Source organism: Lissotriton vulgaris, chromosome 5, assembly GCF_964263255.1.
Source record: "Lissotriton vulgaris chromosome 5, aLisVul1.2, whole genome shotgun sequence".
Classification (NCBI taxonomy): Eukaryota; Metazoa; Chordata; class Amphibia; order Caudata; family Salamandridae; genus Lissotriton; species Lissotriton vulgaris.
In genome coordinates this window covers 783,001,890-783,022,553 of record NC_141693.1, presented here as the reverse complement: position 1 = coordinate 783,022,553, position 20,664 = coordinate 783,001,890, and the positions used below count along the sequence as shown (strand labels likewise).

Below are 20,664 nucleotides of genomic sequence, written 5' to 3'. Positions count from 1 at the left end.
AACCACCCCAAGTCAACATGATTTATAACTCAAACATCCGTTTTAAATACAGTTGGGAAAATTCAGTCATCAACTTCTCCGTTTTTAAAGTACACACATTTTTCGTTTCTAATACTCATTTTTCAATGTTGTTATACATATATTCATTCAAGCAAACACGTATACATTTGTGGGCTGAACTGGGCACATGAGAGCTACTTATAGGTGGTTGGGGAGCTACCACTCGAGGGAGAAGCCTGATTTAGAGTAGGAAGGCTACGACATGGGAGTAGTGAAGGCACTGCCGCCGGTGCCCAAGCCGCAGTGCATGTGCCCTATTCTGAGTTTGATGCTGCTGTAGCAGGGATGTTTACTGAAAGTGAGCCTACTGAAAAGACAGGGACAAAATTGAGAAAAATGCATGCCCTTGTCACACCGCGCCACTGCGGTATTACAGACCGCCAGGTTATTATTTCATTTTTTCAAAGACTAACCCTCCCAAGTGGAAGCTTGTTTAAAAAAAAAAAAAGCAATTTCCCTGTTAACTGAGAGTTGTTGTATACGGCTGTCTCGACCTGTGGGAGTGCGTGTTAGGGCTGAGCCAGTGGCACCTTCGCAACGAGTGTTCCACCCTTGAAAGAAGCAGGAGAAATAAGAGCAACTGAGTATTATTCAGTGGGGCTGATGTAATGCGTTTTTTTCTGTGACCTTCTGGATATTAGCTCTCTTTTTAGTGAGGTTATCCTAAAAATGAATCCATGCCAGCCGGCTATCTATTTGTATACCTTGAAGAACGGACAAAAAAGTTGGATATTTGTTGTGTCAGTTCAGCACACTGCACTGGAAGCGTAGCTTGATTGTTCTCTGCCTTTCTGTTTCCAGCACTTGAAAGATTTTAAGATGACCAACAGAGGAAATCATGCTGCCGAGCCATGTACAGCAAAAGCATCCCCTGTTCCCGCGGATGGGGTAGTCGAAAGGGTAATGACAGATGACATGTTTGATGACAGCTACAGAGAGAAAGAAGGTCCCAAGCCACCTAAAAAAATTGTGTGGAGGAACGTAATACTCATGGCATACCTACATATGGCAGCCTTGTATGGATTTGTGCTTTTACCTTCAGGAATGTATCTCACCTTGGCATGGAGTAAGTGATTTATTCTTCCAACGTTATCTGTAAATAATCCCTAATTTGTGTAGGTTTTAATGTAGACGGCGAGTGTGAGTAATAAAAGTATTTCACAACTTTGTTTAGTTAATCGCACCTTGAAAAATATTTTCAAATCATAACATTAATTGAAGGATACACTTGTGAAGGGTTTAATGTGTAGGTTGCATAGCAACGTAATCGCGGTTGCCTTCCAGCTAATCCTAGAAGTGTCTATGTTGCTTGCCAAATTTCACCTAGCCAAGCACTTGCCAAGTCTTGCTGGAACCTCACATGTTGCAATATATTTTCACTTTCTTCTTCAGTTTTTCCCATAGTAAAATTTCGAGGCTAGATAGGCATGTAGTTATAAAAAACTGTTATCCCCAAAACGGCAGAACCTAAATAAATCTCTTGCACTTTATATAACTATAGATTTTCAAGCCGGTTAACATGATGCTTCATTTGGTGGTACAAAGGTAAAGCCCTTTTATTTGAAGGGAAGGTACCATATTAATGATTGTACATATACTATTTTATATGGTATTCATTACTGTGCATTTGACATTTAATGTCCTCAATTGCTGTGTACTGCAAAACTAGGTGTTAATATAATTCTTGTAAAAAATACTCGGCACCATTTTTTGTGTGCACGTGATAGACGGACCCTCAAAGTTTGGCCGATGTTGCAATTGCTGTAAAAAGCAAAAAGCACGAACATTCAAATTGCTGTATAATTACTGTGCTAGAGTGCAAAAAGCACATGCATACACATTGGTAAGACACAACAGCTGGTTCGCCAATCACTGCAACCCTTTCATCCATGTCCAGAATGGGATCATCATTCATCATAATGCATGGTTGCATGGGGACGTGAGAGACTACAGAACATACGCATAAAACACTGACTTACGGGTACTGGTGTATGGTTTGTGCTTCTGAGGTGGTCCTGGGTGTATAGTGTAAAACTGCAGGTTGCCAGTAGTGTGTATTTTTGGGGGAAGGTCAGTGTGTGTATTTCGGGGGTATGGCTCCATGTCTGGGGAGTGAGTATCTTAAAAGGCAGAAAGGTTCCTATGGCAAATATATCTCTGTCATGGAGCCTAAATACTTTTTAGACGGGAAAAATTCCTGCGTGGAGGACTGATTGGGGTGAGAGGGTGTCCCAGATGGCAGCTTTGTGTGTGCGCCTTGGGTTCGGTGGGACAAGCCAACAACAAGTGTGTGCCGCTTGCGTGTGCTTGGGCACAGAAACACCTCAGGAAAATGAGAGGAAGTTTGAGAACATAAGTGAGGTCTGCTTGCAATGCGGGCCAAAGTAAGCACCCCATCTCTGACCCTGTATATTTAATTAATCTGCACTCTTTTACTTTACTTTACTTTACTTTACTTTAAGGATATGGTTTACATTAAAAACTTCTCAGATACGGGCTACAATAAATAAAATAGAATTGTTTGTGGTGAATGGAGCAGGGTGCAGAAAATGGAAGGTGGGGTTGGTAAAATATAAAACACCCACTTCTAAACAGCAGTTAGCTTTCCGTGGGCCTCAGGCTGGGTTTGACTACACGAAGGGCTGTTTTATTTACTGGTGTCAGTTCTCAGTGTCTCTTTGGGGTCACTTTGAATCCAGCATTAGAACCTAACCTATCTATAATTGTATATATTGATTGCACGTTTGATCAAGTAATGATTTCGCAATAACTTTTCATAATTTTACCGTTACAAAAATATTTCAGTAATATTGAATGAGGCACAGTTTGTTAGCAGCCTTCAATATTATATAAACAGCCAAATAGAACATAATGGATTTTCCCTTTTACGCCTTAGTGTAAACCTTAAGTAATAGAGGCTAACATGCCTAAAGCCTGTGAGTGACACTTTCTGCTTTTGTGTGGTGTTTGTTATATGTTGTGTCATTTGCAGCAGAAATACACGTGAGAGGAAACGTTGCTTCATGCAGAGAAATGATTTTCACTGTGATCTAATAAATGGCATTTTATTAATTTGTTCTGCATGTTACAGAAGTACCTTGACTTCGCATTTTCATAATAGGTTCTAGGTTAGGTAGTAGCATTGGACCAGCCAGCACAAATTAGCGGAGTATACAGTTTCTTTGTCTGATTTCTGTTTCATGTTTCTTACAGCGGTGATCTGTTTCCTAGTCAGTGCTCTAGGTGTGACTGCCGGAGCTCATCGCCTCTGGAGTCACCGATCCTACAAAGCCAAGTTGCCTCTGAGAGTATTCCTGACTATTGCGAACTCTATGGCATTTCAGGTAAGATAGCTATTGTTCACGGTCTGCAAATATGAGATCTCATGAGCTCTCCAAAAGAGAGAGAGTCTATTATGAGTCCCAGCACCTTTAAGAAGCATACATTATAGTGGCTGTGGTAGGGTTCTAGTGGCTTGGAGAGCTTTCTCAGTCAAAAAGAGTAGGGATCTTCAAACTCTATGATTAAAATTTGGAAGCTGATTCGAGAGAGAGCTAGAAAGATAATAGCTATTGATGGGATGCTTGGCGTGTTGGTGGTGCCCTGGAAGAAAAAAACAATATTTTTTAAGCCTGGGCGTAGTTCGCGTAGCCGCACTCCGCGAGCTACGCGAAGATGCACTTGCACTCCGCGAACTACGCATAACTCCGCGAACATGCGTAGTAGCTTGCTTGACCCGTTCGCGAGCCGTTTTTTGTCTTCGAGAGCGCCGTGGAACTCTGGAACCTGCTCGACACCACATCTCCAGACGTCGCCTTCCTCACGGAAACATGGATGAACGCCTCCTCAGCGCCCGACATCGCCGTCGCCATCCCGGACGGATACAAGATCACCCGGAGAGACCGGGTCAACCAGACAGGAGGAGGCATCGCCATCGTCCACAAGAACACCATCCGCATCACGACCAACTCAGACGACACCCTCACAGCCGCCGAACATCACTTCCAGATACACACCGACCCCAAGACCACACTCAGAGGCACCCTCATCTACAGACCCCCAGGACCTCGCACACAATTCAGCGAAGACATCGCAGACTTCATCAGCCCGCACGCCCTCGCCTCCGCTGACTACATCCTCCTAGGGGACCTCAACTTCCACCTGGAGAACAACAACGACAACACCACCACCACCCTGCTGGACAACCTCGCCAACCTCGGACGCATGCAACTGGTGAACACCCCCACCCACTACGCCGGACACACGCTTGACCCAGTCTTCTCCTCCAGCAAGTACATCTCCTTCAGCCACTCCACCGGACTCCACTGGACAGACCACAGCTGCGTCCACTTCAGCTTCAGAAAGACCACGACTCACCACCACCCACAACAGGTTCCCCGCAGGAACTGGAACAAGATCACCACCGACCAGCTCACAACTTCACTAAGCCAGAACCCTCCCGCCAGCTCAACGGACCCCAACCAAGCAGCCAACAACCTCACACAGTGGATCACCAATTGCGCTCGCCCAACCAGCCTCGACCACTCGCAGTCCGGCTTCTGCGCCAACCACAGCACCGAGACCGCCCTCATCGCAGCCACTGACGACATCCGAGCCCTGCTCGACAACTGGGAAACAGCGGCCCTCATCCTCCTGGACCTCTCCGCAGCATTCGATACGGTCTGCCACCGCACTCTAGTGCAGCGCCTCAGCAACATCGGAATCCAAGAGAAGACACTGGAGTGGATCATCACGTTCCTCACCGGAAGAACCCAGAGAGTCCGCCTCCTCCCGTACAGATCCAAGGGCACCGAAGTCATATGCGGCGTACCACAAGGATCATCACTCAGCCCCACCCTCTTCAACGTCTACATGAGCCCCCTCGCAGCCATCGTACGCCAACACAACCTCAACATCATCTCCTACGCCGACGACACCCAGCTGATCCTCTCCCTCACCAACGACCCAGGAACCACCAGAACCAACCTACACGAAGGGATGAAAGACGTAGTCGAGTGGATGAGGAACAGCCGCCTGAAACTGAACTCAGACAAGACGGAAGTCCTCATCCTTGGATCATCACCCTCCGCCTGGGATGACTCCTGGTGGCCCCCTGCCCTGGGCAGCGCACCCAAACCAACAGACCACGCACGCAACCTGGGCTTCATCCTGGACTCCTCCCTCTCGATGACCAGACAAGTCAACGCCGTCTCATCATCATGCTTCAACATCCTACGCATGCTCCGAAAGATCTTCCGATGGCTCGCCACCAAAACCAGGAAGACGGTCACACAGGCACTCGTCACCAGCCGACTGGATTACGGAAACACCCTCTATACCGGAACCACAGCCAAACTCCAGAAAAGACTCTAACACATCCAGAACGCCTCCGCACGACTCATCTTGGACATTCCCCGACACAGCCACATCTCCGGACACCTGAGAGACCTTCACTGGCTCCCCGTCAGCAAGAGAATCACGTTCCAACTCCTCACCCACGCACACAAGGCCCTCCACGACCTGGTCCCCAGGTACCTCAACAACCGCCTGACCTTCTACACTCCCACCTGCCAGCTACGATCGACCAGCCACGCCCTCGCCGCCGTGCCACGCATCCGAAGATCCACCATGGGAGGAAGATCCTTCTCCTACCTGGCAGCCAAGACTTGGAACTCCCTCCCCATCCACCTCCGCCTGACCCAAGACCACCTCTGCTTCAGGAAGCAACTCAAGACATGGCTGTTCGAGCAGTAGCGGACCCCCCTCCCCCAAGCGCCTTGAGACCCTCTGGGTGAGTAGCACGCTATACAAATATCCTGATTGATTGATTGATTGATTGCCTGCATGCTCGGGATGTGTAGCGCGTGAAGTTACCCATGAGGTTTGTCCCGCCCGCTCGAGTCCCCTTATTTCCGGTCACTACTTACGTGTTCGCGAGTTATTCTGTGCCAGATTGCAGTTTCTGCGTGTTCGGCAACTCGATCTTACCGACAAGCATCCTCGCGCACGCGAAAATGCTATTGAGCGCGCGAGAACTACGCTACGCAGCAGTTTGCGGAGTATTCGACAACTTCGCGTTCTCCGCGGAGCGCGGAGTTGCCGAAACTCCGCAAACTCCGCGAACGGAGCGTAGTTCTTCGCCCAGGGCTAATATTTTTTAAGTGCAATCTGTTTCTCTCTTCTGAGAGAACAGGGGTAGTCCTACTACAGCCCTTTCTTTTAGTGCCTGGAAGAGTGTGGGAACACATAATCATGAGAATTATATAATGCATTGGTGGATCTGCCTGTGTGCAGCAGAGCTCATCAAGCTGCTGGTATGTAGCCAATTTCATTTTTCTAAAGGACTGTACCTCAGGTTGTTTACCAGCTTATGTGTTGGGAAAGGACAGATTGTTCTGCTTCAGTGCTAGCGCTCAGTCAAAGAGCCTCCCACACTCAGAATTTAAAAAAAAGCAGGGTCATGCATGTGTGATAAATAACCTGGACCTGCTAGTACTCAGGGTAAGGGGATTTGGAGGTGGACACACTGCACTCAGTTGAACTCTCAATGACCAGCTATAGAAGCAACACGACTAGCTGGATACTGAATAACTGAATATACTGAGGACCTTGATGTGCCACCACCCAAAAGCACACAGTGACATGAGGTTGATGTAGTGGTTTTTACGAGTGTTTATGTATAAAAATAGTAGCATGTAAAAGAATTTGGAAAAATAAGATTGCCATGATGGATATTTGTGGGTAATGACGATTTATTTCAATGCATGTTCTCATTTGGATCTGAAAATCTCACTAGGCATAACTGTGCAGGTTCACAAAGTAAGCCACATAACATAGATTTCACATCAGGTTTTGATTTACTTATGTCTAAAGCATCCTTATGTTATCAACGGTCTATGTTGTGTTTCAAGGAATGAATGTTCAGAAGTAACCATACACACAGGTACTCTCAGATGCTAAGAAATTTGCTTTTTCCCAGTATGTGAGCCAGTGTGTTTATAATGAGTCTGTCACAGATAAAGTTACTTTTATGATCATGGATTCTTCATTAAAATGAAAAAGTAGTAATACAATGCTTATCAGTGGTCAACTTTATAACAGTGAGTCAGCCTGTGATACAGGTGTGGATGTAAACTGCGAGCAAGAAAAAGATTATTTGGGTGTAGTCGCAAAGAGGTGATGTTGGAGATGAGTTAAATCCATGATGTGTTGTATAATTCAAAAGCAAGAGGAGTGAGGGTTAGGGGTTACAGAGGTCATTGAGACCATCTTACTGAACTACCGTGGGAGAAGCAAGAGAGGCAGGTGCGTGTAGAGTCATTAATTCAATAGTAACTCCTTGTATATCGGAACATGTCAATGTCTACATTGTGAAAGGGAATACATATAGGACAATTTTAGAACGAAGGCATTGTGGTGAGCATGTTTGAGAATGCTGAGCTTTGTGAACAAAGTGGAGGCAGCAAAAAATCAATGACATTACATAGAAATCAGTGGTATTCTATTACAATATCATTTATTGGCTTTCTTCCTGCAAACATGTCGTTGCCAGACTTTCAACTGTCAAAAGTTAGTCATGGTAACTATATGCTGTTAAGTTTAGATTTACCATACTTGACTCCGCGTATGTGTATTTTGACAACCTATATATTTTTACGGTATGTAGAAGCGAAGTTGAGAGTATGAAATCTATACTTGCCTGTATACACTTACTGTCATAATATTATGGTTGCCAGTATTCTTGGTACAATATTGTTTTCAATGTAATATTTAATACACGATATTCTGGCATACAATTAAATTCAATAGAGAAAGGGATAATCTATCAACTCAGTCCTTTAAAACTCTGTGGTTCATATACTTAATAATATGCCTTTCTGTTACAATGTGCTTTTGGTTTTATTGTGTTCTGTGTGTGAGACAGCTTTGTAGGAATCTTGTTCACAATAGAATTGTATTGTAGAATGTGGTAAAGTTAACCCTTTCAAAAATGTTTGTACCAGAAAATTGCCGCGCTATTTTTTGTTCAAATGACATTAGGTCGATCGTGCAAATTCTTGACTAATCAAATTAATTCTAACTATAATACAGTGATGAATTTCAATTCCGACTAAACATTAGCATAACAAGTGCATGCATTTGATAGATAAGAACATGTTACTACAACAGAAATGATAATATATTGAGTGTCAGAGTAGAGATGCAGTTGTTTCCCATGTGTGGAAACCTATTGAATCAGAAATTTCCATTGAGTACCCCAACACAGACATGAAGTAGGAGCAAAGCGAGGATGGTAACAGGGTGACAGAAGCAGTGCCAAGGTTGGGTCTATTAACTGTGAAGCCCAAGATTGGTGTGGTGGAACAACATATGGTGGAATTAAAGGGTCTAACCAACGTAATTAAAACGTTGCTGAAGAAGGAGGTAAAACGTAGGGAACAAGACAGGGATGTGGTTGAAATGAAAGAGTAGAGATGGTAAGAAATCACCCTATTTTTGAAAGTTTGACAAATATAATGTTAACACAGAAACTTGTCAACGTTAATTTTTTTGACAGTTCACCAGGTAGATTTTGTCAAAATCGTGTTCTTCTATATAACATAAATCATTTCAAAACACTTGTACACATTCGATTAGATTGTTGAGAAATTGAACATTATATCACTCCAAATGTAATGTTGTAAAGCATCCCTTATTTGGTTCTGACCAAATTTAGACATGGTTGTTCATTGCTCATTAACAACAAAACATAGCTACATTGTGCTCTCATGGAAAATGTGTAAAATGGAATGCTTTGAATTTGGTCATCATTACCTCACTGTTCTTTTTATCTGATACAGAATGATATTTTTGAGTGGGCCAGAGATCACCGTGTCCACCATAAATACTCAGAAACAGATGCAGACCCTCACAATGCCACACGTGGATTCTTCTTTTCACACATTGGCTGGCTCCTACTGCGTAAGCACCCAGATGTCATTGAAAAGGGGCAGAGGTTAGACCTAAATGACCTGAAGGCTGATAAAGTAATAATGTTCCAGAGAAAGTGAGTAATTCACTATTTTACTAATGTTCAAATTCGCCTAACTGTAGATGGGCAAACTTAGAACTATAATTGGTCTCCTGTAATATCTATGCATTAGAGAAAAAATATGATTCTAGCTCGGCATGCCTTCATTGTACAGGATTTGTTGCATTTTGTCACATTTCTGTTTATATGTATATATGTAAAGTTGAGTAATAGCATAAACATTGTCACAATAAACATTCTAACCCCACATAAACGTCATAGTGCACACTGCACCACGTGCCCACCGTTTCCTACCCCACCCCGTTCACAACCGATATGTCCACTATGGAGCACCCAGGTCGTCACAATTTTTCAATTATTTACCCACCCAACCTGTCGAAAAACGCAGGCCAAAAGCTTTAAACACAATCTCTTAAAATCTCACCCCGAAACCTCCATCTCCGACCCCTACTTCTCAACTAACACAGGACACATAACAAATGACATCATCTTTTACACAAAAAGAAGAGTCCAATGGAGGAAAGCCTTTCTAACCCTACTCTTGATCACCTCCACGAGGAAAACAGCACATGGCCTTTCGCTATCTGTCATTTCCTACCCACTCTACAAAGCAGCAGCAATAATCACCATCTATCATAATGGAATCATCCCATGCAATCCTCGAACTGCAACTGTAACCTTCTAGATAACATCTTCCCTCTCATCAAGAAAAAGTTACTAGACCCCATATCACCCCCTAGCAGATAGCAACCTCTCCCCACTTTCCATCTCCCTAGCATAGTCTCCATAAGTTGGCAGGGTATGCTCATACGTGAGTCCCTTGCTCACTTTGCCACTGGATTCAAGCAAGCCTGGCTGAAGACGGCTGAAATGCCAGAAACCGGTCCTACTAAGGTTTTTTTGCGGTCCAGGGAAGGCATGGCTTGGCAGTTCCGGCTGGACTGTTCTCATGAGGCACAGGGTCAGACTGTTTTGCATATGGCCATGTCTGAATTGGGGTGGCAGAGTGGGCTAAAGAACGGTGATGGATTAAACCCAGATCTGTTGACTGGGTGTGAGTGTTTGATTGGTTCAGATGCTCCGTCCATCACCACCCCCTTTTGTACCGCTTTGTTCGCCATAAGTTGGCAGGGTATGCTCAGACGTGAGTCCCTTGCTCACTTTGCCACTGGATTCAAGCAAGCCTGGCTGAAGACGGCTGGAATGCCGGAAACCGGTCCTAGTAAGCTTTTTTCCGGTCCAGGGAAGGCATGGCTTGGCAGTTCGGGCTGGACTGTTCCCATGAGGCACAGGGTCAGACTGATTTGCATATGGCCATGTCTGAACTGGGGTGGCAGAGTGGGCTAAAGAACGGTGATGGATTAAACCCAGATCTTTTGACTGGGTGTGAGTGTTTGATTGGTTCAGATGCCCCGTCCATCACCACCCCCTTTTGTACCGCTTTATTCAATAGACTTTGGTGAATTCATCCACTTGTTTGAAACTGAATAAAGGGGCATTGTCTTACTTTCTATATCCACCTTGGTTAAATAGCTCAATGCCTAACATCTTGCAGGAAAGACATTGATTGTGTAGCAGATGAATTTAGCTGTGCTCACATACACATCTTGATCATTTGTTCTAGGCTTCTCCATACTTGCCTTTGTCTATATAAAGTAATCCTGCTAATTTGGGAATGTAAAATAATTAAAGGATAAATGTACAAAGGACATTGTGCCTACTAGAAGTGACATTCTCACTGGGAAAACACTATTTTCCATTATTGTAAAGCTTGCTCGGTTTAGAATAAATAAATATACCATATAGCTGTTTAATTATGGAGATGGGGAAGAGGAGGAAACAAACTGAATGCAAGATTTCTTAAAAATAATAGATTTTGTAGGAAAAGGATGTGTGCTAAAAATGTTGTTTGTAAAATTTGAGTCGTTGATAAATATGTATTGCTTGTGAATGCTCGAATAAAGAATAGTGGTTGGTTCAGGCACAAATTAAAGACCATTCATATTTTATAGTAAAGTCTAATAGATATGCTCGATTTAAAAGGAAATATGATTAGTCACTGGGCTAGCCATCTTGGTTCTGATCTATATTAACCTGCACTGCATCCTTTCCGAGGAGGACTCTGCTGCCTTTACCTAGAAGGCACACATTTGCTTGTTGGTATCTTATTTGTTTGTGAAATATTGTTAACTGTTTGAAATATTTACAAAAGTGTATCATAGAAAACAGAACCACTGTGCATACAATGGTGACTACAAAGTCAATGATAGTTTTACTCAGCACTGCAAAGTAAACTGAGTATTATGGAAAACGCACTGCAAAGTAAACTGAGTATTATGGAAAACGCTTAATAAGATGGTTTCAAGACCTTAAAATTAAACTGTGTAGACTGTTGGTCTCGTAACATTATTTTGCTAAATGATGACCAATAAGGTCTTTCACCAGCTCTACTAGCCATTTAATACCCAGAAAAGGGCCACTTTGCAAGTTTTGTATTTGATTTTGCAATTATATATGGGCTTGAAAGGGTACTGCGCCAGCAAAGTTTCTATAGTTTTCTACCGTAAAATACAGAGGCTTCCAAAAACCATATGAATCAGACTTAGATGGAGCCTGAAAAGACAGAGGATAGTCTTGGATATTGGTTGCCTTGTAATACCAAAAGCCTGTTTGAAAAGAAGAAATGTAAATTTTTCAAGGTCCTCCCTTAACCCCTTCACTGCGGCGGCTATTCCGCCGCAGTGCTAAGGGGCGGGGCGGCCGCATGCTGGTGACGGAACCGCTCCGTCACCAGCGTCGGTTGCGCTGTGCTTATGATGGAGCGGTTCCGTCACGGCCCGCCCCGCTCAATAGAATGCTCAGCGCAGGCGCGGAATTCGCGCCGCGCATGACCAGCGAGCAGGCCATGACGGAACCGCTCCGTCATCAGCACAGCGCCACCGCAGCTGATGACTGAGCGGTTTCGTCATAAGCAGACAAGGGGTTAATGGTGGAGACTATTATGAAGGCTGTGCCTGCTTTAGGTGTATGTAAACAGGAATAATTGGAAGCCAGTAGGGAACTTTGAACACACTATTGACTGCTTAATGGTAGTTTGCTTTATGTCATGATATGTTATTGTTTTGTTTTTTGCCTCGTAGCCCTTTTGGTACTGTATGGAGTGTTTGTTTGTAGCCACCTGGGTCTGAGTATCTCACAATCTAAATCATAATAGAATTATCCATAAGACTGTGTGTTCAGTGTGTGATATGCAAAATTGGATCATGTGGTTTAATTGCAAATGTTGGGTTAGACAGTTAGGATCTCACTCACGCTTATGATAAAGAGTGTACAATTTTAGTATGGGAGCGGTGTGAATGAAAGGCTTTACAATTGATTATGAATCTTTTAGGGTTGTTGGATGCCTGGTGTTTAGCGGTTGGTTGTCTGTGGTGTGGCTGGGTTTTAGTGTACAAATATGTGATGTTCTGTTTATTAACTGTTGTGTTTGCTCTTCACTGATGAAGATACATGTTTTGTTTTTTTCCTGGTATGGTTCCTATTTAATATTTTATTTGTTTTAAACAAAATATTCATTGCAGAAAAATGCGAGAATAGTAATTGATTTTAAAATGTAATGATCTGTTAACTACGTTCAGTTTAATTTCTTAAAGGTTCCCAGTGCACAAATGCAAAGAATGTTTACATGAAACAACCTTGTTAATTTTAAAATTATGCTACTTTTCTTTTGCCCTCATAAGGTATTACAAGACCACTGTGATTGTGATGTGCTTCTTCGTACCAACTGTTGTTCCATGGTACTTCTGGGGAGAGTCTTTCCAAAATGCTTTTTTTATCTCTTCCATCCTTCGATACGCCTTGGTGCTTAATGCCTCATGGCTAGTGAACAGTGCAGCACACATGTATGGGAATCGGCCTTATGATAAAAGCATCAACCCTCGTGAGAATCGCTTTGTTGCTTTCAGCGCCGTTGGTAAGTTACAAAACTACGTTTAACTCATCTACAATTGTGGTGTTTAGTTTTACAGTGTCTGCTGGAAGTAGATTTGTTTCTTTTGATTTTGAAAGCTGAGTTACTCCAGTATTGGAACTTTCATAGATTCCCATAGCTTGTATCATTCCCTGTAGTCGGAATGGGAGCCCCGGTAAATAAAAAATACCATAGCAGTAGTTACAAAAGCATATCCACCTCCTTTTTGTAAAAGAGCCCAACATAATACAACAACCAATCAGATTAGCCTCCCCATAGAACCTTCCTGAGAGAGCCTTAGATTTTCTACCGCACGTTGTGCAAGGGAGTCTCCACTGAGCTCTGCTCAGATTTCTCTTCAACTTCTGTGTTTCATCTGTTTCTCTTCAGTGTTCTTCAGGATGTCTGACAAGGAGAAGAAAGCTTTATTCAAAGCCTGTGCCACCTGTTAAAAAAAGAGGCTTTATGTTGAGGACAAACATAAAGACTGTATGTATTGTTTGTACCCTGACCACAAGGCCTTTGACTGCAAGATCTGTCGGACCTTCTCTTCAAAAACCTTGAGGGACCGTGGGGGATGTTTACTCACCTGGTTGCAAAAGTTAAAGTCACGGAAAGACAGTGACAGTGATGATGCCTCCTCTGCGACATCTTCGAGGAGATGTCAAAAAAGGAGTAGGTCTTCACCTTCAACGTCTGCTGACCCCCTTGCCAAAGCCTTACAAAAGACCTCAGATAGGTCTGACAGGCGCAGTCCCATCAAATCTCCTCACTGAGGTGTAAAGGAGAGGGAAGGACCGGTTTCTGAGGCACATTCTTATAAGAAGGCGAGCCATGGGCCTTCTGTTTCACCCCCACCCTCTGAGAAGCCAAAACTGTTCAAAAAAACAGCTTCTGTCCTGCCTGAGGGAATATCTGACAAGAAAATCCGTACGTCGATGACGACAACATCAGGTACGTCGACGACAGCGTCAAAGATTCAACCGACGTCGATTTCAGCTCTGTCGACGGGCACGCCGACGAGGGCTTCGTCGTCTCCAGTGCCTTCGTCAACGCTGCAACCTGAGGTACCAGTTACCATGTCGTCAACGATGTTCACTACCTCGACGAGGATGACGACGATGATGGTGGCGACGTCGTCCACATCTACAGCTTCCAGCATGGTACTGACGTCGGTCTCGACGACGGTTCCCTTAACGATCACTCCTTCGTCGTCAACGGTCCAATCTTTGTCGGAGGTTCCTCCGCCGATGATACAAAGAGTGGCAATTTCAATAAAAAGACGCCAGATTACCCCGTAGATGGCATCTCCTTGGAGAGTGACACCACTACCTCCGGCACTCCTTTTGGAGGAGTTTTCAGACGGGGATGACAGTCCTTACGGGGATGCATATAGCCCATCCAAGTTACGTGTGAAATACCAGGAGTCAGACTCTTGAGGACTATTATATGGACCAACAGCAATATCTGCCGCAAACTAGATCTCAAGAACAGTCGCAGCAGGGCATGGTGGCCATGCTGTCTTCACTTATTGCTGATCTGCAATTCATGTTGTTGGATTATAGGAAAAGATTTCCATCTCAATCGTACGGTCAACAGTCATTGCAAGTGTCTCCACCTCCAACTCAATCTTCTGGTCCTGTTGTTCCTCCTCTTCCACAAGCTCCGTTTCCGGAGCCAACAGAACTTCAACAAAATGTAGTCACAGTTCAAGAAGACTCATCGGATGATGAACAGGGCACAGTCTCAGTCCCAGATCTAGATAGGGAATGGGTTGACTACATTACTCCGGATCGGGCTTCTCCATCTCCGGATCCGGTGGATTCTCCTCAAGAAGATATCGGAGGTTTCCACAATTTAATGGAAAGAGCTTCCAAAAGTTTCAATCCTCCCATACCATCAGTTCAGTCGGAATGTTTTCTTTATAATTTTAAAGCGCCTTATAAAAAATCTGTCCGTTCTATCCCAACTGTGGGCCATGTCTGGGATGAGGGGATAAAGGTAATAAAGTCTCCAGCTACCGTCATGTCTGTTCTTCCTGGACTGGAGAAAAGCACAAAGCTCCAGAGGATAGCCCCGCTTGTCTGGTTAGCCAACCGAAACCGGACTCACTAATTTCTCAAGCGGCCCAAAGAAAGTCAAAGAATCCGTCGGCGCCCCTTACCACACCACCTCATAAGGAGGGTAGGCGACTAGATAATGTGGGAAAGAGGTTTTCTTCTATGTCCAGCCTCCTGGTCAGGGCTGCAAATGCCTTGGCAATTCTGGGACGATATGATCGCCAAATGTGGACCAGCTACCAGAAGGCTCGAAGGCAGACGCAAAGAAAATCCTGGAGGAAGGAGAGCGTTCTTCGATTGTTGCGCAATGGACATTGCTACCATTGTTTTCCCCTCTTTGGCAGGTGCGGCAGTCCTTAGACGGCAAGGCTGGCTTCGGGCCACCTGGTTTCGCCCCGGAGTCCAAAATAAAATCATAGATCTGCTGTTCGATGGGGAAATGCTTTTTGGAAAACATGTGGATGATGCGCTGCATGATATAAAAAAGGGCACGGAAGCAGCGAAATCCCGTGGGACTTTGCAATACCGCAAAGTACCTTTCCGTGGAGCGAGAGGAAGAGGTTTTTCTTCGTATAAGAGTGGATACCAGCAGCAGCGCTATTCCTCCTATTCGCAGAAATCTCAGTCTTACTGGCCCCAGTGTTCTCAACGACAGGGCCAATCGTCGTCTTTCTCTCGCCAATCCTCTAGAGAAGGACAAGGACGCCAGGGGAGAGATTCCTCTAAGCGCCAATAGTGGCTTCCCGGCTCTGTCTACTGTTCCTTCACCCCCTGTAACACCATTGTGCGGCAGGATATCACAATGCCACTACAACTGGCAACTCATAACATCAGATCAGTGGGTCATCAATATCATCCGGTTTGGCCACACACTGGGTTTCAACACCGTCCACCCTCCAGAGCCCCTCGCGCTACCGAATCCAAACATCTACACCTACGTCTAGAATCTCACCAACTACTTCTCAAAGGAGCGATAAAGCCAGAACCTCTGTCTCAATTAGGCAAAGGATTCTATTCCTGGTTCTTCTTCATTCACAATATCGTAGAAAAATGGTGCCCAATCTAAGACCTGAGGAATCTCAACACCTATCTCATAAAACTCTCCTTTCGGATGGTATCCCTTCAGGACATTTTGCGACTTCTCAATCCAGGGGATTACATGGCCACTCTGGATCTCGAGGACGCATACTTCCATGTTCCCATCCACCCGGCCTACAGGAGGTTTTTACGCTTTACAGTAGCCAAGAGCCACTTCTAATTCAAGGTCCTGCATTTCGGACTCAGATCCGCGCCGCCGATGTTCACAAAGGTCATAGCCCCAGTCGCAGCGTTTCTCAGAAAACAATCACTAGAGGTTTTTCCTTATCTGGACGACTGGTTGGTGAAAGCACCGTTTTCTCAGGCAGCTTCAAAAGCAGTTGAAAGCTGCATTCAACTTTTCAGTCATCTGGGACTTCAACTCAACAAGGACAAGTCAGTCCTCTGTCCTTCCAAGTCGGCCAAGTTTCTGGGGGCTATTCTGGACACAGGCTATTTTAAAGCTTTTACATCAGAAGAAGGACAGCAACGACTGATTACCTCCGCCCGTCGATTGCTAACAAGACAGTTTCTGTCTGTTCGCCTATACAAATCTCTTCTAGGATCAATCTCATATTGCATTCCCTTAATTCCGCATTGCAGGCTTCGTATGCGCCCGCTCCAAGAGCAATTGGACTGCAGTGGCGCCAAGCAAAAGGCTCTTTCGATGACAAAGTAATCATCACTCCTCTTATGAAAGAGGCGGCCTGCTGGTGGATGGTCAAAGACAATATCTCAAAGGGTCTCACCTTCAAAGTTACTCCAGCTCCTTTGATACTTACCACGGACGCCTCTCTGGAAGGCTGAGGGGCGGTCTTGCAAGACTTTCAAGTGAGCGGCCACTGGCGGTCCGAACAAGGTCTTCTCCACATCAACCTGCTGGAGCTCAAAGCGATTCGTCTAGCTTTACTGGCTTTCCTTCCGAGATTCGAAAATCCACCGTCCTGGTCCGTACAGACAACTCGACGGCCATGCATTATGTGAACAAGCAGGGTGGAACAAGGTCTCCTCTGCTGTCCAAGGAAGCACAAGAGATTTGGGAGTGGATTATCCATCACCAAATTTCACTTTCGGCGGAACATATTCCGGGTGCCCTCAACAAGACAGCAGATACGCTGAGTCGTCTCAAATCTGTGAGCCACAAGTGGGAGTTGGACCAGCTCACTCTGAAGAGAGTTTTCAATCTTTGGGGCAGACTGTCCATAGACCTGTTTTCCACTCCAGAGAACAGAAAATGCTGGTTCTACGCAAGCAGGGAACACCATCAGGGATCATTGGGGATGTGCTTTTGATGGCCTGATCAGGCGCCTTTCCTCCAAATCCGCGACTGCTCAGGAAGCTCAAAGCTGAACCCTACAGAATGATCCTAGTGGCACTGGCGTGGCCCCGCCAGTTTTGGTTTACAGAGCTTCTCCTGCTCTCCCAGGATCATCCAATTCACCTGCATCCAATTCCCTCTCTATTGACGATGTCCCAGGGCCAAGTGGTACATCCGGACCCCAGCTCTCAGTAGTTGACAGCGTGGCTTTTGAGCAGATAGAATTTCAGAGCTTGAATATCCCTCAAGAATGTACATAGGTGTTAGCTTAGGCGCTCGCACCAAGTACGAATAAGACCTATCGTTCAAAATGGAAACATTTCTGCCTGTGGTACCGCCAACAGAAGATTCATCCATTTTCTTCTGCTCCTTATCAGATTTTGCCATACATTTTGTCTCTGGCCAAATCAGGTCTCGCCCATTCTTCTATCAAGGTGCACCTGGCAGCGATCTCTAGATTCAGACAAACATCTTCAGGCCCTTCCCTTTGGTCTGCAAGAATCGTGAAACACATTTTAAAAGGACTTTTTAGGGTTTTTCCTCCAGTTGGACCTCCTCCACCCATGAGGCAGCTCAACTTTGTCCTTGCTCAACTAATGAGGCCTCCCTCTGAGCCAATTCATAGGGAGGACCTTAAATTTCCCTCATGAAAGGTGGCCCTCCTTCTCGCTTTAACATCAGCCAGGAGGGGGTTCTGAACTTCAGGCTCTCACTATTAAGGATCCGTTCTTACAGTTCAAAAAAGACACTCTCATCCTGAGGACAAATCCAAAATTCATCCTAAAGGTTCCTTCGGATTTTCATTTGAATGAACCAGTCATTCTGAAATCTTTTTTCCCTCGAACGACAACTCCAGTGAAGAGGTCTCTTCATTCTCTGGATGTTCAAAGGTGTTTAGCATTTTATATCCAACTCACCAGAGACTTCAGGAGATCTACTCAGCTCTTTGTCGCTTTCAGTGCACCTCGCAAAGGTTTTCCCCTTTCAAAACAAGGGATTGCACGATGGATTGCCAGCGCGATCCACTACTGTCACCAAGCAGCTGGTAAGCCCCTAGAAGGGCGGGTCCGGGCACACTCGACAAGATCAGTTTAATCTTAAGCTACTCTTTTCGCTGGAGTGCCGATCAAAGACATTTGCAGGACAGCTACATGAAGCAGTGCCCATACGTTCATGAGACATTACTGCTTGGACTATTCCACACGAAGCGATGCTGCTGTGGGACAGGCAGTCCTAAGGAATCTCTTCCAGTGAGCGGTGAGCTTTCCCTTCCAACTCTCCTTCCTGTTATAGGTTTGCACATTTTGTATCTGATGATGTTTACTGGCTGATATTTGGTTACTTTTATTTCTTATGCTGATATAGATGCAAGGTTATACAATGTATTATTACACAAAATGGGTGTCTTTTTTCCTAACTGCTAGCTACTCTGATACAAGCTATGGGAATCTATGAAAGTTCCAATACTGGAGTGAGAAAACAAGTTATTTACCTGGAATTTTGGTTCTCCAGTATTGGTAACTTTCATAGATTACCATGCGCTCACCCTCCTCCCCTGGGAAAGCTCAGCCTTTAGCATATTCTGTTATACTGTTCCACAACGGCTATGAAAATCTGAGGCACTCTCAGGAAGGTTCTATGGGGTGAGGTTAACCTGATTGGTTGTTGTATTATGTTGGTCTCTTCTACAAAAAGAGGTGGATATGCCACAAAATGAGATGAGGCCTAGGCCTTTTTTTTCTCTTTTGTACCTACTGCTATGGTATTTTTTATTTACCGAGGCTCCCATTCCGACGATGGGTAATGATACAAGCTATGGGAATCTGTGAAAGGTACCAATACTGGAGAATCAAAGTTAAAGGTAAGTAACTTGTTTTCTTTTGTATCATCGGCAAGATGTTATTCATCTCAATGCAAACGTCATTGAAATTACACTGATGATTACTCTTGAGTTATTCGATTCCATTGTTTTCAGCTTGGGCAGACCCTTGTCACTTGGTGTGACTCACTGTGTCACCACAAAGTGATGAAAGAAAATCCTTAACTCAATCTGACTCTTTCTGGGTACATTCTATACCATTGTCCACTACAGACAGGGACCAACCACATGCAAATGACTATTAGCCCTACTGCAAATGGAACAGTCCATCCTGAACTGCGAGTCTAGTAGTTTAGAATGAACAGTCCATTTTTAGAAGGGACGAAGTATTTTTTGTCTGTGGTAAGACCCAGCATGTAATGGCATTATGTTATGTTACTGCAAATTTCTTGAATGCACGTTCACCAAATGGTATCTTGGCGCTAGTTAGATGATTCAACATTGATACACAGTTATTGGTAGGCCTGGTTAAAGAGCCATGTCTTTAGTAGCTGTCTAAATCTAGCATAGTTAGTAGTGGTCCTAAGTTCCTATGGCAATGTATTCCATGCTCTTGGAGCAATGACGGAGAACCTACACCCTCCTGTCGATTTTTTTAAATGAGGAGATAACAAGAAAGTGTAGCTGACTGTATCTCCGTTCTCTGGTAGAGCAGTATTCAATAACTCAAGATTTAACAAAGCTGGGACATTTCATATGCAAGGCCCTAACGACTGTGCAGTACACCGTGAATATTGTTCTCTGTACGACTGGCAACCAGTGGAGGTCCTTAGTCACCTGAGCGTACGCGCATGAAGTAAGGCACGCATTACTGCACTTTGCACTTGCACTTTGGTTTTATGATCTTTTAGATCGCTTTAATTGTCTGTTTTTAGCCTGTATTGCCATTGTTTTTGTAGATCTCTACTTTCTTGTTCTTCCCGGGATTGTTCAGACAAGCACTCCCAGCATCCTCATACCTTTCTCTGCTCTTGGGTCTGCCGCAAAGTTTTCCCTTCGATTGAGCGGAAAGAGCACTAGCCTTGTTATTTTCTCATCTTCATACTGGCCCGTCCTTGTAGCAGCTGGCGGTATAGCTTTCCACTGCAGCTCCCGGCTACAGGGGCATATCTGCCTAATGCATTATCGAGCGCGCAGCGGACACGCCAAAGGGAAGCTCGTCTGCGCCCGTCCGTGCCAACGGTGCGCCATGCGCCAGGAACCCTGCGCGCACAACAGCCCTAACTTACACGAAGGAGCAACTATTTCTCTTAAAACTTGTAGATGTGA

At 44.7% G+C, this 20,664-nt stretch overlaps 1 protein-coding gene across 2 annotated transcripts in view; it reads left to right on the top strand.

The window, feature by feature from the left end:
* Positions 1-20,664, top strand: part of SCD (stearoyl-CoA desaturase) — a 54,754-nt gene that overhangs the window by 21,382 nt on the left and 12,708 nt on the right. For both annotated transcript variants that reach the window (XM_086922252.1, XM_086922253.1), the window contains 4 exons: positions 862-1,126; positions 3,274-3,404; positions 8,901-9,106; positions 12,832-13,064. In XM_086922252.1, coding sequence (XP_086778378.1) covers positions 880-1,126; positions 3,274-3,404; positions 8,901-9,106; positions 12,832-13,064 — 817 coding nt within the window. In that variant the 5' untranslated portion in view covers positions 862-879. The remainder of the gene's footprint in view (positions 1-861; positions 1,127-3,273; positions 3,405-8,900; positions 9,107-12,831; positions 13,065-20,664) is intronic.